The sequence below is a fragment of the Balaenoptera acutorostrata genome, chromosome 9 (assembly GCF_949987535.1).
Source record: "Balaenoptera acutorostrata chromosome 9, mBalAcu1.1, whole genome shotgun sequence".
Classification (NCBI taxonomy): domain Eukaryota; kingdom Metazoa; phylum Chordata; class Mammalia; order Artiodactyla; family Balaenopteridae; genus Balaenoptera; species Balaenoptera acutorostrata.
The window spans coordinates 100,773,074-100,787,597 of NC_080072.1; the positions used below are offsets into that span (position 1 = coordinate 100,773,074).

Below are 14,524 nucleotides of genomic sequence, written 5' to 3' on the forward strand. Positions count from 1 at the left end.
GCGACAGAAATGAGTTGCCAGGGGCTCCAGCTAGTAGAAATGTATTGGTAGCACACACACGTATGTGTAGTTATAGAAAGGGTTCCACTGGGAAAGCAAACAAACTCTCTAAAAACCCAATGATGCTGAATTTCGATTTAGGTGACTTTCTAAAATGGGGGAACTGAGTAAGTTGTGGATATTTTCCCCCCTAGGAGTCAAGACAATGGGGAAAAGGAAGGAAACTAGCATTTACTGAGTTTCAGCTTAAATACATTCTCACAATGACCACATAATGTTTCTATTATTCCCATTTTACAGATGAGGAAATACCTTCAGAGAGGTTCAGTCATTTCTGGGTTTACGCAGCGGAGATCCACGCTCCTGGGTCTGGCTGAACAATGTAACCTCGAACTGGCACATGCATGACCTCAGTTGGCTCTGAGAAGAAGGCAGGGCAAACGTTACTACCCCCACTTATAGCTGGGGAAACTGAGACTCTGAAAGGTCGAAGTAACTTGCCTAGGTTCTCACAGCCAGCAAAGTGAATCCACCAGGACTAGAGCCTGGTTTTCCTTCCCTCTTCTGGTTCCTCCATCCATTGAACCATTCAGCAAACATTTATGGAAGAGCTTAGTAAAGGCCAGTTCTCTCCAGTAGCCATTCTGGTTCTTATTTAGATAATGAGGCTTACTGAAGGCAGACTGTAGCGAAAGGGAAGGCTCTGTCCTGCCTCCAGATGATGCAATTCCAGGGGCTCCCTTCCCTTCTGGGTGAGAGAGCATCCCTGAACTGCACTGCATTCCTGATTTCTTTTTCCATTTTCCTCTTCCACCTCTCTCTTAAGTCTTCCCCTCCCCTCGCAGTCTCCCCACCCACCCCCGACCCCCCAACCCTGGTAGCCCCGCCCCGGTCCCGCCCCTCTGCTCTGCACGCTGCATCCCTCCCTCCTCCTGTGAGGTACATGTACCCCCGCCAGAGGCAGGGGACCGGCCTCTCAGCTCTCCCAGCCCTGGAGGCCCGCAGGACCTCAACAGCCCAGCTCCCCAGCCGCCTCCTCCCCCCACCCCTTCCCAGCCTGTCTCCTTGGTCTCCTCAGATTGGCCAGTGGCACGTGGCAGACGGCCTCAGCATGGACAGCCGCCTCTACGCCTCCAACGTCTCCGACAGTCTCTTCAACACCACCCTGGTCGTCACCACCATCCTGGTAAGCGGGTGCCCCCTGGGCCTCCCAGCTGCCGCTCTCCGGAGTGCCTCCTCCATCTCCAGGCGTTCCCAGCCTCCCCGTGAACAGAAGATGGGAGCTCTAATCACAGCACGGAGGCCACTTTATGACAGTGTAATTAAACTCAAGTTGCTGTTTCATATGGAAATGATATCTGATGAGTTCCAAAGCAGCTGGGGAAGCAGGATGGGGTGGCAAGACAGCACAGTTTGTGGATGCCTCTTCCGGGGGCACCCTGACGGCCAGGGCAGCTGTGCACAGCCAAGGGCAGGGCACCTAGGACACGCGGGGGAAGTCGCCCAGGGCGGCTCCTACTCTTTCACCACCGCCTGCTTTGCTTGGTGCCTACGTGTACAAGTTGCGTCCCTGGCAGTGGACACCTGAATCTCAATGGGTTTTCATGCCTATTTCTTCATTTCCAGATGATCAAAAGAAAGTTCTCAATCTATAGAGCAAGGGACCATCTGCCTTTTTAATTTGATTCAGTTCTCTTCGACAATTACCGAGCCCTTCCCCCGTGTGCCAGGCACTGTGCTCATTCTTGGAGACACGAAGCTGAGTAAGACTCAGTCTCTGTCCTCAAACAGGCTGTAATTTATTAGATGGCACGAATCAAGTGCGTTCACGGCCAAAGTCATCTTCTTCTCCCCTCCCCCCATCCCTGAAGACTTCAGGTTTTAAAAGATTTGTCCGTTAACCAACTGCATGTATTAAGTAATTATTAGTTTGCCCCCTTCCCCCACCTCCTTTTAGCTAATCAAAAACCTATTTCCCTGCCGGGCCCAGCATCTTATCCACAGGAGATAATCAGTGTGGCCGCACTGATGGAATCCCAGCCCCACGCAGACTCGACCATTAGCCTGTTCAGCCTATCGTGCTCTTGCTAACTGTGCGAGGTTTGGAAATGTGTCCGTTTCTTTCAGGCTTTCGAGATAATAAAAAGAGCTCAGGGACCTCCATCACTACATTCATGAACTCCTGGGGCTCAGGAGCCCTGCACTGAAATAACTGATCCACTGTGAGCAGAGCAGGATAAAAGAGGTGCACGCCTAGCGCCATGGGGGGTGAACAAGAGAGAGGTCCCATCCCATCGGGCAGGTCAGCAAAGCCTTCCGAGGAGAGGGACATTGAGGATGGGCCCCCGAAGGCAGGGGTGATGAGGAGGGAGAAGTGGACTAAGGAGAGTGTTGTCAGGCACTCAGGAAATGCCAAAAAGTGCAGGTTTCTAGGAAATGGGCCTTGGTAGAGAGGGAAAGGCCTGAGGCTGGAGAAGTGGGCTGGGTCCATAATGCTTAGGGACTTGAATGTCAAGCTTGTGAGTTTTCCCTTCATTTGGTACGAGACAGGGGGTCACCGAATATTTTCAGTCATTCATTCAGTGAATATTTGGGGGGCACTCCTGTGTGCTGGGCGCTGTTCTAGGTGCTCGGGGGTAGCTAGAGCTGAGGAAGGGGAGAGGGGCTGCTGGCTTCACTGAGAAGGGCAGATCCGAGTAGAGACCTGATGAGGTGAGGTGACAACCATGTGGCCGTCTGGGAAGGAACATTCCAGGCAGAGGGAACAAAGGAAAGGATGGAGAAGGCAGTTCCAGCTCGCAGGGTTTTAGCCGCTCCCCATCTCAGCCCAACCTGAGCTCATCTGAACCAACGTAGAAACGTCAGCAGGATTTGGGGGTGGGGGGGTGTCACCAAGCCCCTGAGACCTGGGAGCGTCTGGCTGAGCTGCAGCGACGCTGAGTGGCAGTCCTGGCCGAATGGGGGCAACACGCGCACGATTGCTGGGACCTTCTCCGCCTCTGAAGGACTTCCTGGGTCTGTCCCCTGCTGCCCATCCTCAAGCACATGCCCTAACATAGGTGTAGCCACCTCGTCACTGGAGCTGCGTGTGGCTTCCTCAAAGGCCCCCTTCTCCCTTGTTCAGTCTGTCTCTCCCTAGCCCCGCCCTTCTGGCTGCGTGGTCATTCTAAAATCAGAACCGTCCTGTCATTTCCTCACTTCAGTGCTGCCCAGGAGCGACCGGCCCTGAGCTTGGAATATAAACCCCTCGTCCTCAAGCCCAGCCTGCCATACCTGCTTCGTCTCCATGCCACATGGGGTCTGGCAGCACTGGACTGCCTGACACTTCCTCACCGCATCATGCTGTTCCCTGCCTCTGTACATGCTGTTCCCTCTGCCTGGAATACCCTCTCTGTGAATTCCTGTTTCCACCTGGAAATACTTGTACAGCCTTCACAGCTTGGCTCTGATGTCCCCTCTTCTGTGAGGTCTTCCCTCACCTGTCTCCTGCCTGCTCTGTGCCTCTCACGTTTTGTACACACCTTTCTCCTATTAGAGTTGGCGTTTACAGCTCTACCTCCCCTTCCAGAATGAGGGCTCCTGAACGACTGGGGGGCCTGACACAAAGTAGGAGCCTGATAATTACAATTTTCTTTTCTTTTTCTTTTTCTTTTTTTTTTGGCTGTGTTGGGTCTTCGTTGTTGTGCGTGGGCTTTCTCTAGTTGCGGTGAGTGGGGGCTGCTCTTCGTTGCGGTGCGCGGGCTTCTCACTGCGGTGGCTTCTCTTGTTGTGGAGCACGGGCTCTAGGCATGCGGGCTTCAGTAGTTGTGGCACGTGGGCTCAGTAGTTGTGGCACATGGGTTCAGTAGTTGTGGCACATGGACTCAGTAGTTGTGGCTCGCGGGCTCTAGAGCATAGGCTCAGTAGTTGTGGCGCACGGGCTTAGTTGCTCCGTGGCATGTGGGATCTTCCCGGACCAGGGCTCAAACCCGTGTCCCCTGCATTGGCAGGCGGATTCTTAACCACTGCGCCACCAGGGAAGTTCCTGATGATTAGAATTTGAATGAAGGAATTCCTTCCTACAGGGTCAGAGATGTCCCTTAAAAGCTAGTTAAGAGTTTGAGAGAGAAATTGGGACATTGCCGGGTTGTACTTCCTGCCTTTCCGGGACTGGAACTGGACGGGGCTCAGAGCTCTGGCACAGACCCACGGGGACACTGAGACCGCAGGGTCATGTTTCTAGACTGGGAAAGTCAGTCTGACCCTGTGTGTGTGTGCCTGTGTGTGAGTGCATGCATGCACACGGTTGTTCACATATGCACACGTGTGCTCATGAGAGTGGGGAAGGACACTTTTGTGTCAGGCGACATTTAAAAACATGGCCAGTACGATTCAAATGAGAACCTTCTCTTGTGCATGTGTGTGGAAGTCAGTAACTCTTACCAGGAATGATTACCTAATTTAGTCCCTGGTGGCCATTTGGGGGATCTCCTTGGCAAATCGTCATCGGAATGATTTATCCCTTAAAACTCAGCACATAGGCCTGTTGCATCCTGTTCCTGTCAGGGTGCAGTTGGGACTTGTGAGCGATTTATTGGTTAACGCCGGCAAATACACAGAATTAGCCGCAGCTCCCACCCCTAGAACACCCCCCTGCATCAGACCCCGGGTTAAACACTTTGCCCGCATCACTGCCTTCGTTCTCCCAGGGCTCCTGCCAGGACGGGGCTCCAGGCCAGCACTCGGCCCCCAGACCCTCCAAAGTGCCGGTGAGCACCGCCCCTTCCCACACGGCTCCTCCCTCCAACACTGGCCTTGTGTTTACTTACTCTAAATATGTCAGTGAATTTTAAATTAACTTAAGTGCAGAGAGTTCTCGGGGAGAAGAGTTTTGTGACACTCCTTGGGATCGTTAAAGATACCCTGGGAGGTTGCCTTCCAAGCCAGGCGTGGAAATGCCCAGCCAAGCCCTGTCGGTGAGGCCATTTCAGCACTTTTCAACCACACGATCCACAAGTGCTGGACGCTGGGGCCGGGGAGGGGTGGGTGCCCAGAGACAGGGAGGAGTCGGTGCCAGGCTCCACGTACGTTCCACCTGCGAGCTGGCACGTGCAGGAGGATGAACAATGAATGTCTGGAGCCCTGGCTGCGAGTGCGGCAGGAGTTCTGAGAAGTGGGTTGGCGTCAGAGGCGGCGATGGGACCCCAAGGACAGAGATGAGTTAGGTTAAGCAAAAGAAGGACAAAGAGGAGCCCGTGAGCTGAGGACAGTGTGTGTGGAAGTCAGGGAGCTTGGCCCCGTTTCACTGACATGACAGTGCACTTGGTCATGGATCAGAAGCACATCACCTTCCACTTGGAGCTCCCTCTCCCCGTTTCACTGACATGACAGTGCACTTGGTCATGGATCAGAAGCCCATCACCTTCCACTTGGAGCTCCCTCTCCCTGGCACGGAACCTCCGACCTTCCCCTCTTCCGCTTCATCACACCCACAAGACCGCTCTCCCCCTTCCTCCCTTTGCGACCTCTGGCCTGTCTGGCTCCCCATCTTCCCCAGCCCAGAAGCCCCTTCCAGCTTGAGCTCAGCAAACCAGCAGTTCAGCACTTCCCTCTGTTGGCTTCTAGAATTGACTCCACCATGATGCTCAGCCGTCTCACCTCCTGCCCATCCCCGAGTCCAACTGTCCTAGCAAGCCCTGCTTTCAGCTGCGCATCTGCATTCAGCCTCCTGGCTCAGCTGGGCCTGGGCAACCCTGGGCTCCTCTCTGCTCACCCCACATCGTGTCCCCCGAGGAAACCTTTCCAGACCCCAAGCCTTCCCTCCTACCTGCCCCCAGCTCTGGGGGACTGGCACGGTTCCGTACCGCGGGCCTCCTCCCCTCCTCTCTGTACCCACACCCATGCTCCCCACCTTACCCCCAGGCCCACTTCCCATGTTCACCTAGACCCTGGCTCTCCCGGGACTTTGCTGCACTGACTAGCCTTCTCTTTCTTCCTTTTCTTATCTCTCCTTTTCTAAGGATTCCTCCCTTTGTACCTACACATGTACTCTGGTCCCTCCCATCCTAAGACACCATTGCTACCACCTTACCTACACCCTGCTGCCCTTGGGCTACCCTCCTATTTAGGGAATCATCCATCAAGGGATTGGTGGATACTGGGCACCCTCCAAGCCTGTTGCAGGCAGAGGGGGAACTGAGGTTTGGAGAGAGACGTGACCAGTAGCAGTTGGGTGGAGAAGCTCTGCCGGCTTTTGTCTCTGAACTTCTCAACATCCTGGTCGGCCCTCACCCATGCACCTCTCGTTCACACCCATCCTTGCGGGGTTCTGCCATCCCCTCCCCCCTCCCCACCCCAACCTGCCTTCGAAGGTCTCCCGGGACACGTGATCCAGATGCCCTTTCACAGCCCTGCTTCCTCTCTTTGTGGGAATGTCTGCCTTCTCCTGCTTGAGACCCTCTCCTCCTTGACCTTCATGACCACATTTTCCTGATTGTCAGCTTTTCTGGCCGCTTCTGCTTTGTCCTCCTCTACGGCTGCTCCTCATTTTCCCCCTCGTTAAGATCGGGTCTTATCCCTCTGCTGTCCTTCCCCCCGATGGTCTCTCATGTGCTGCAGCTTCAGCCACCACCACCTCTATCCAGAGGCTGCCCATCTCTGCCCCCGATCCTGCCCTCACCCCATATTCCAACATTCAGTCGGATGTTCCCTCCTGGATCGAGGACCAGCACCTCAGATTCAACGTGTTCCAAAACCTCTTCCTTTTCAAACCATCCGTGGCCATGATGACGTCATCTTTGGTCATCTGCTCAGGCTCCAAGGGTCTGCGGACCCTACCCTCTGTGCCTGACACCCAACCTGGCATCAAGCCTGACCCTCTCTGTGTCTCTTCAGCTTTGCAATCCAATCTGACCCCAAGCACGGCTCAGGACTCAGCATCCCGTATCAGGAGAGGGTCCGTCCTCACTCTCAGACCTCTCGCTTGCTATATAATATTCTTTACTCACATCCTTAAGTCTTTAAAACCCTTAGTGCTTCCCTACTATATATGTAAGATGCACAGTCGCCTCGTCCTGGCACCCAAGGCCCACGCTGACCCTAATTCATCTTTCTAAATTTATCCACCACCCCTCCCCTCCACACAGCCCAGGCTCCCACTCAAGGGCAGCCCCGTCATCCACCGAATGGGCCACGCTCCTTCTCACTCGGGATTTTGCCCTTGATCCTGCCTTTCCCCTGCCCATGAAGCCCTCCGTTCACACCACTTCCATCTGTCCGTGTTCTGTCTTCCTCCGGAGCCCAGCTTGCATCCCACCTTCTCCATAGAACCTTCCCTGGACGTTTCACCAGAGAGACCCTCCTCCCAACGCTCACAGCTGGACGCGTCCTGCCTCGGGTTTGCGGTTGTTCTGTGCATGTAAGAATCTTGCTTGCTCTGTTGTCAGCATACTTGTATCTCATAATCCGCCGTGATCCGTCTATGTGGAATAAACAAAGGAAGGGGAAAAAAAGGAAGGAATGAAATGCAGGGTGGGGTCAGATGATGACCTTAAACAAGGTGGAGGGGCTTCCACTGGACCCTCTGTGCAGTGGGACCCTTATGTGTTCCAGGTAAGAGAAGTGCCTTGAAATCAGGGAGGGGAGCTAACTGCCACCTCCGAAGTACCCCATTACCCAAGCCACTTCCCTCCTTCCACCCCATCTTCTTCCCAACCTCCTGTGTCCCCGACCCCCTCGTCATGTGTGGCTGAGACACCAGGGCTAAGATGAGAATGACAGCTGCCCAGTTTCGCTGCAGGAAAACCCGTATTTAATGCTGAAGGGAAACCACCAGGAGATGGAAGGCAATGACCGCTACGAGGGCTTCTGTGTGGACATGCTCAAGGAGCTGGCAGAGATCCTCCGGTTCAACTACAAGATCCGCCTGGTCGGGGACGGCGTGTACGGCGTGCCCGAGGCCAATGGCACCTGGACGGGAATGGTCGGGGAGCTGATCGATCGGGTAAGGAAAGAACAGGTGATTTGGATTTGGGGGTGGGCTGGGGAGGGAGCTGGAAGGACAGGAGGTTGTGCTGTATGCTCATGAATCCTCCATTTATTAGTCAATCAGTCATGCAGTTTTCATTTATTTGTCCATTCGTTGCACAAATCTTTCCTGAGCTGGCAACGAGCCAGGCACTGATAATGTACATTGGCGAATAAGACTACCTTGATCCCTGCCCTGTGGCTCTCCCCATCCCAGTCTAGCACCTGTAACAGGTAATGGAGGCCTTGATCGCTGAACATGGCTTAGAGAATTGGGGTTCCATTCTTGGATAATCCAGGTGCTTTTTGTTTGTCCTGATTACTTTTTTGGTCATCAGCATCTCTGGCAGAGCTTGGACAGGCCCTGGGAGAGTAGAACACACCCACATCTGTTGACTTTGACACTTGAGAAGTACTGTCAAGGAGACATGGTTAAATAACAGGGGAAAAGGGATCACCTGTCAGAGGAGTTGGTCACAGTTACGGCTCTTTTGTTCCTTCTCGTATTATGTTCTGCTCTCCTTAATGTGCTTTTACAGACCCAGGGCCAAGGTGCACTTGGGCAGACTGTAGATTTTCAGGGTGAATGTGGAGACTCAGTTAAAACACAGGTGAGCGTCATAGTGTCAGTCGTCGTTAGGTTAGAGCAAGGCTATAGAAAGTTCTTCCAGGGGCAGAGCTCTTGTTTTCTTGGTATATACTGTTAACATCTGTAAAAATTAATTTAGTTGTTACTAATTCACTGCCATATTTCCATAACTGAGTTTTTCTGCTCAGGAAAGGTGATGGGTATCCAATGTGGAGAGCACAGACCTAGGTTCTTATGGGTTGGTTCTTTTTTTTTTAACATCTTTATTGGAGTATAATTGCTTTACAATGGTGTGTTAGTTTCTGCTTCGTAACAAAGTGAATCAGTTATACATATACATATGTTCCCATATCTCTTCCCTCTTGCATCTCCCTCCCTCCCACCCTCCCTATCCCACCCCTCTAGGTGGTCACAAAGCACCGAGCTGATCTCCCTGTGCTATGCGGTTGCTTCCCACTAGCTATCTATTTTACGTTTGGTAGTGTATATATGTCCATGCCACTCTCTCACTTTGTCACAGCTTACCCTTCCCCCTCCCCATATCCTCAAGTCCATTCTCTAGTAGGTCTGTGTCTTTATTCCCGTCTTGCCACTAGGTTCTTCATGACCTTTTTTTTTTTTTCCTTAGATTCCATATATATCTGTTAGCATACGGTATTTGTTTTTCTCTTTCTGACTTACTTCACTCTCTATGACAGACTCTAACTCCATCCACCTCACTACAAATGTGGCACATATATACAATGGAATATTACTCAGCCATAAAAAGAAACTAAACGGGTTGGTTCTTGAACCAATCCATACCTCTCCGTGCTTTCCAAGTGCAGAAGGAGGCCCTGCAGCCTCCCAGCCAGCGCCAAAGTGCAGGGTGCTTTCCATACATTGTCTCTAATCCTCTGGGAATGTACCTTTTAGTTAGTCATTATCCTCATTTTACAAATGCGCCGCCTGAACTCAGAGAGCTTAAATGACTTGTCTGAAGCCACACAGTTAGGGTGAGATGGGGCTGGCATTTGAACCCAGATTCGTCTAACTCCAGAACCCACATTCTTCCCACCGCAGAACACGACCTCAGCTGGATTGGGATGTCACCAAGAAAGGTCTGCATAAGTCTAGGCCCTTCCTTCTCTCCTTCCTTTTTATCCTCCCTCCCTTTCACTCTTGCTTGCTTTTTTCTTTCCTTGCTTCTTTTCTCCCTCCTCTTTATCCATTGAATTAATATGATCTTAACCCTTTATATGTACCAAACTTGGGGTAAAATATACATTTTTTAAATCCTAGTCTTCAAGGATAAAAGTGTTAGTCGGGGTATTAAATAAGTCATCCTTGGCAATGCATGATGAAAAGGTCTGTATAGACAAGAGCATGGAGAAGGTATTTAAGAGCTGAGGTGGGGCAGTGGTGAGGAGTTTGCCTGACAGCATTTGCAGTGACCCAGCGGGGTCAGCGGCGAGACGTGTTCAGCGAGACGGTGAACTGTCCAGTTCCTGGAGTCCAGAGGGAGGCTTTGCTGTCAGGGAGAGGCTTGCAAACAATCAACAGAGGGTTGCAGAAGGCCCATGGAACCCTGGGAGCCTCTCACAGGGGCAGAGTGGGAGGGTGAAGACTTCTTCAGGGAGCTGTCTGCTGTCTCTGAGACTCAAGCCCCCAGCTGACCATGCCCACGCTTCCTTCCGCAGAAAAGGATGTGCTGCTTTTCTCGAAGTCCCAGAGCCCCTCCTGAAGCAGTCCTCTTGTTTGGATCCCCTGGTAGAGATGCAGTCCAGTGGGTAAACCCCAGAAAGCTGAAATGCTAGGCCTTTTCCTTCCCTTCTTACCGATGTCCTCTGTCACCTTGAGCCTGTTTCTTCAGCCCCCTTGGCCTTCCTGGTGATTGGTGGGGTGACTTCAGGGATGTCAGAGTCAGTGCACAGCCATCCCCTTATCAACCCCCAAATGAGCTGTGACATGGACCGGCAGGAAGAGGAGAGGAATCCAAGACTCAAGGACATGCAGCTTCGTACTGAACGACTTGGGCAATCAGACAGGATCTTAAAATTCACTCCAGGTCGGCTTTCAAGTCAAAACACTGCTGCTTTGGTCTCATCAAGACTTGACTGCGTAGTATTAATTAATTAACTAGTTAACCCATTCGTTCAATACAGATCCATCAAACGTTTTCCTCTTTTCTAGACAATGGAGATACAATGGGGGACAAAATAAACGTACTCACTACCCTCATGAATCTTACTAGTGAGAGACAGATATTAATGAATGATCACAGTAGGATAGTATTAACACAGTGTGTTAAGTACAAGAAAAGGGAAGTAGGAGGAGCTATGAGAGGGTACCTGGAGGGGAGGGGTCCAGCCTTGAGAGGCAAGGGGACAGGGGAGGGAAGGCTTCCCTTGGGAAATGATGTTTGAGCAGATGTCTGAAGAATGAGAAGAGCATTTCTGCCAGAAGGTCGTCTGAATGCCACGGATTGGGGGCTGATTCTGGGCAGGAGTGCATGACCCCAGCCCCGCTCTGCCCCGGGGTTCGACGCTTTGATGTGTCTGCCCCAGTGTTCCCCTAGGATCACAATAGTCCTAAAGCCTGCATCCTTCCTGTATGACCCCTTCCCCACGCTGCACAGGAACAAGTCAGAGGTTGTAACAGTAGAGCCTTGGGGCTACTTGATGTCCCAACTGGAGGAGACCTCAGAGGTCACTGCACCTAAATCTGTCACTTATACAGATGAGGAAATACAGGCTCAGAGAGCTTAAGTAACCTGCCAAAGATCGCACAGCTGGTGAGTTTAGAGCCAGCATTTAAGCCCGTGTCTGACTTCAGTGCTCGTGGTCTGAGAGCGTGAATCTTGAAGTTAGACCTAACATCAATTCACCCCCATACTAGCTGGGTGTTCTTAGGCAACTTATTTTATCCTTTCCACTCCATCCCCCAAGGCTTCAGTGTTTATCTAGAAAGAATTTTTGTAAGGATTTAAAATAACATACACGTGAGTATGCACACACACAAAGAAAGTTTGACATACAGGAATCTCTTTTTTTAGAGAGTTTGAGGAATGCAGTAGCTTCCTGGATGTTGGAGTGATGTGTAGTAAAGAGTAGAGGCCTGGGTCATCTCCACTGGGCGTTCTACAGCCTCAATCTTTCACATCCATTGTCACCTGCTTTTTTTTTTTTTTTAACATCTTTATTGGAGTATAATTGGTTTACAGTGGTGTGTTAGTTTCTGCTGTATAACAAAGTGAATCAGCTATATGTACACATATATCCCCATATCCCCTCCATTGTCACCTGCTTACCCAAGACCGCTGGGGTTTGGACATGTGGCACATTGGTTGCAGAAGAGCATTCATAAGCATATTTTCTGCTTATGTTTAGAAATCATCAGAACATGTCTTTTGGTGTAAATCCCATTAAAAGTAGGAGTGTGGTTGGAGTGAAAACAAGTGGATTCACATAAAATGGGCCAGGTGGCTGGCCTCTCACCCCCAGGGCTGTGTCTGGGCCGGAGAGATGAGAACCGTGTCTGTTTGGGAGCCTCTTGGGTTTGGATTTATTTTGCTCCAGTCACATCCTTCACAGCTGAGCCCACAGCAGGCCTGCACAGAAGTGGTGGTGCGTCTTGGTGGAGGGATACTTGGCAGAGAGGAGGAGATGGGCTAGAGCAGCTTGAAGAAGAGGGTGCCCTCAGAACAGCCCCAGCATCCTCCTGTATCACCCCAATACATTTATTTAAAGTGAGCTTTTAATTGACATTGTTCAAGGTATTCAGATACAAAGTTGAATGAGGTAGTCCCTAGGTCACTATTTAATGGGGGACCAGTTGGGTAAAAGCGGAGCGAGAAAGGCTAGGATGGGGAGGTACAGGGGGTGGAGAGAGGACTGGAGGAGGGCCTCTTGACCCTGCTTGTGATGTGTAGGGAAGACGCCTGCAGGAGGTGAGGCTTGACTTGAATCTTTAAGGACCAGGAGAAGTTGGCCAGGGAGAGGAGGGACATGGAGAGAGAGGAACATGCCACGAGGGAAGGAACCAGGGTCCAAGGCGTGGAGACAGGAAGGTGCATGGTAGTTTCTGTTTCAGGTCACTATACCTGGAACAGAGCATGGTGGGAAGCGAGGCTAGGAAGTGGGCAGTGGTCACTGATGAAGGTCCTATATGACCTTCTACAGCATGGAACGTGGAGGGGTGGGACAAACCTGGAGGTAGGGGGACCGGGTAGAAGGCTCATGTTGCTGCAACAGTTGATGAGAACCAAAAGTAACTTAGGAGTTAGAAGAAGGTACATATTCAGAGGCTATCTTTAAAGATAACAGTTTTTCTTTTATATAGAGGTGTGCAGTCTTTACAAAATATGTATGTTTTAAAAGACAAAAAATTACTTGTAATTCCACCATCTAGTAATACCCATGGTTAACATTTCAATATGATCCCTTCTGATTTCTTAATGAGTATGTACTTTACACAAGTTTTTTTCTTAAATGGGATCATAGTACATATGCTGTTTTGTAACCTGTTGAAACTATTTAACAGATAAATCATCAGGACTCGGGACCAAATGGATGTGGCCAAGGGGAGAGGGACAAGAGAAGGGTGACACCCAGGTTTCTGACGTGGACGTCTGGGTGGATGGTTGTGCCAGTCATCGAGGTGGAAAGTTCAGGAGAAAAATAGGTCTGGGAGGAAAGAGGGGGATGATTTCAGCTTTGAAAATGGTAACTTTGAAAAGCCTTTTGGACACGCAGGTAGGGATATTCAGCAAGAGCTGTCTAGAGTGGGCTCAGCGGATCGGAGCTCTAGGTGCTGGAGTGGATGTAGGTGGTTACTGAAGCTGTGAGGAGAGAAGGAATCCCCAGGGAGAAAATCATACGTTCAAGAGGGAGGTGAGGGAGGAGAGCCTGTGAAGGCTGCTGAGAGAGAGTGGCTAAAGAAGTTTCCCACCTCTTGAAAGGAAGTACAGAAGAGCCTTCATCAGATTTAGCGGTGCAGAAGCCACGGGCAGGAGCGATTTCAGTGGGTGGCTGGATTGAAATCAGACTGCAGTGGTTGTATCATGGTGTAATACTCTTCAAAGAAGCTTCGCTCTTATGGGAAAGCAAGATAAAGGGTTGTAGCTAGAAGGAGCTGTGGAGCTGGGAGGTTGGCTGTTGTTTAAAACGAAATCGCTTATGGAAGTGGCTGCTGGGAGTTGAGAATGCATCTCTTAGGGATGGAGGAGAGGCAGGGACGGTCACGTGGCTGGAGCATTGTGGCGGTGGGGAATGACAGTCAAGGTGGGCAGGACAGAGAGGGTGGGGGAACGGCGCATTCATGAAGGGGTCTGGAGTCCTTGCCAAGACACGAGCGCTTCTTCCCGCAGTGGTTAACTGGGAAGCACTGCAGGCAGGGGTGTGTCTGCCCTGGGTGTTGTCCTGGTCGCCCCCCACATCTGTGCGCTGATCTCATGTTTGAAGCTGCTTTCACACATTGGCTCTTTATCCTCCACAATGGCTCTGCAAAGTGAATATCCTTATCCCCGCCCTATGGGTGAGCAGCCTGAGGCTTAGAAATACAAATGATTCACCCAAGGTCCTGCAGCCAGCGAATGGGCACCTGAGTCCTCATCCACAACAGCATATGGCCTCTCCTGCTGGAATTACAGCCTCGTCCCCCTCCAGTCACAAATGGCGTCCCCTCCTGAGAGGTCCTTCTGGGCAGAACATTTGGAGGATGCCCCGAATTTGGTACCCATGTCTGATTCTGGCCCATAAAGGGATTGCCCTTTATCTTTAAAGCGGAAGAGCTGGACGGATGAGCTCTCTGACCCCTTCTCCTCTCCCCCAGTGTGTGTGAGGCACCCTTGTCGGTTCAGCCCTGAGCACTGGTATCCTGGAAGGCGAGAGACTGCATCTCACATCCCTGGGGCCCAGCTTGGGAGAGAGCGAAGCACATTCAGGAAGAAAG

At 51.4% G+C, this 14,524-nt stretch overlaps 1 protein-coding gene across 4 annotated transcripts in view; it reads left to right on the plus strand.

The window, feature by feature from the left end:
* GRIK4 (glutamate ionotropic receptor kainate type subunit 4) overlaps nucleotides 1-14,524 on the plus strand; it is a 440,922-nt gene that overhangs the window by 360,029 nt on the left and 66,369 nt on the right. For all 4 annotated transcript variants that reach the window (XM_057553865.1, XM_057553866.1, XM_057553867.1 and 1 more), the window contains 2 exons: nucleotides 1,079-1,186; nucleotides 7,778-7,981. In XM_057553865.1, coding sequence (XP_057409848.1) covers nucleotides 1,079-1,186; nucleotides 7,778-7,981 — 312 coding nt within the window. The remainder of the gene's footprint in view (nucleotides 1-1,078; nucleotides 1,187-7,777; nucleotides 7,982-14,524) is intronic.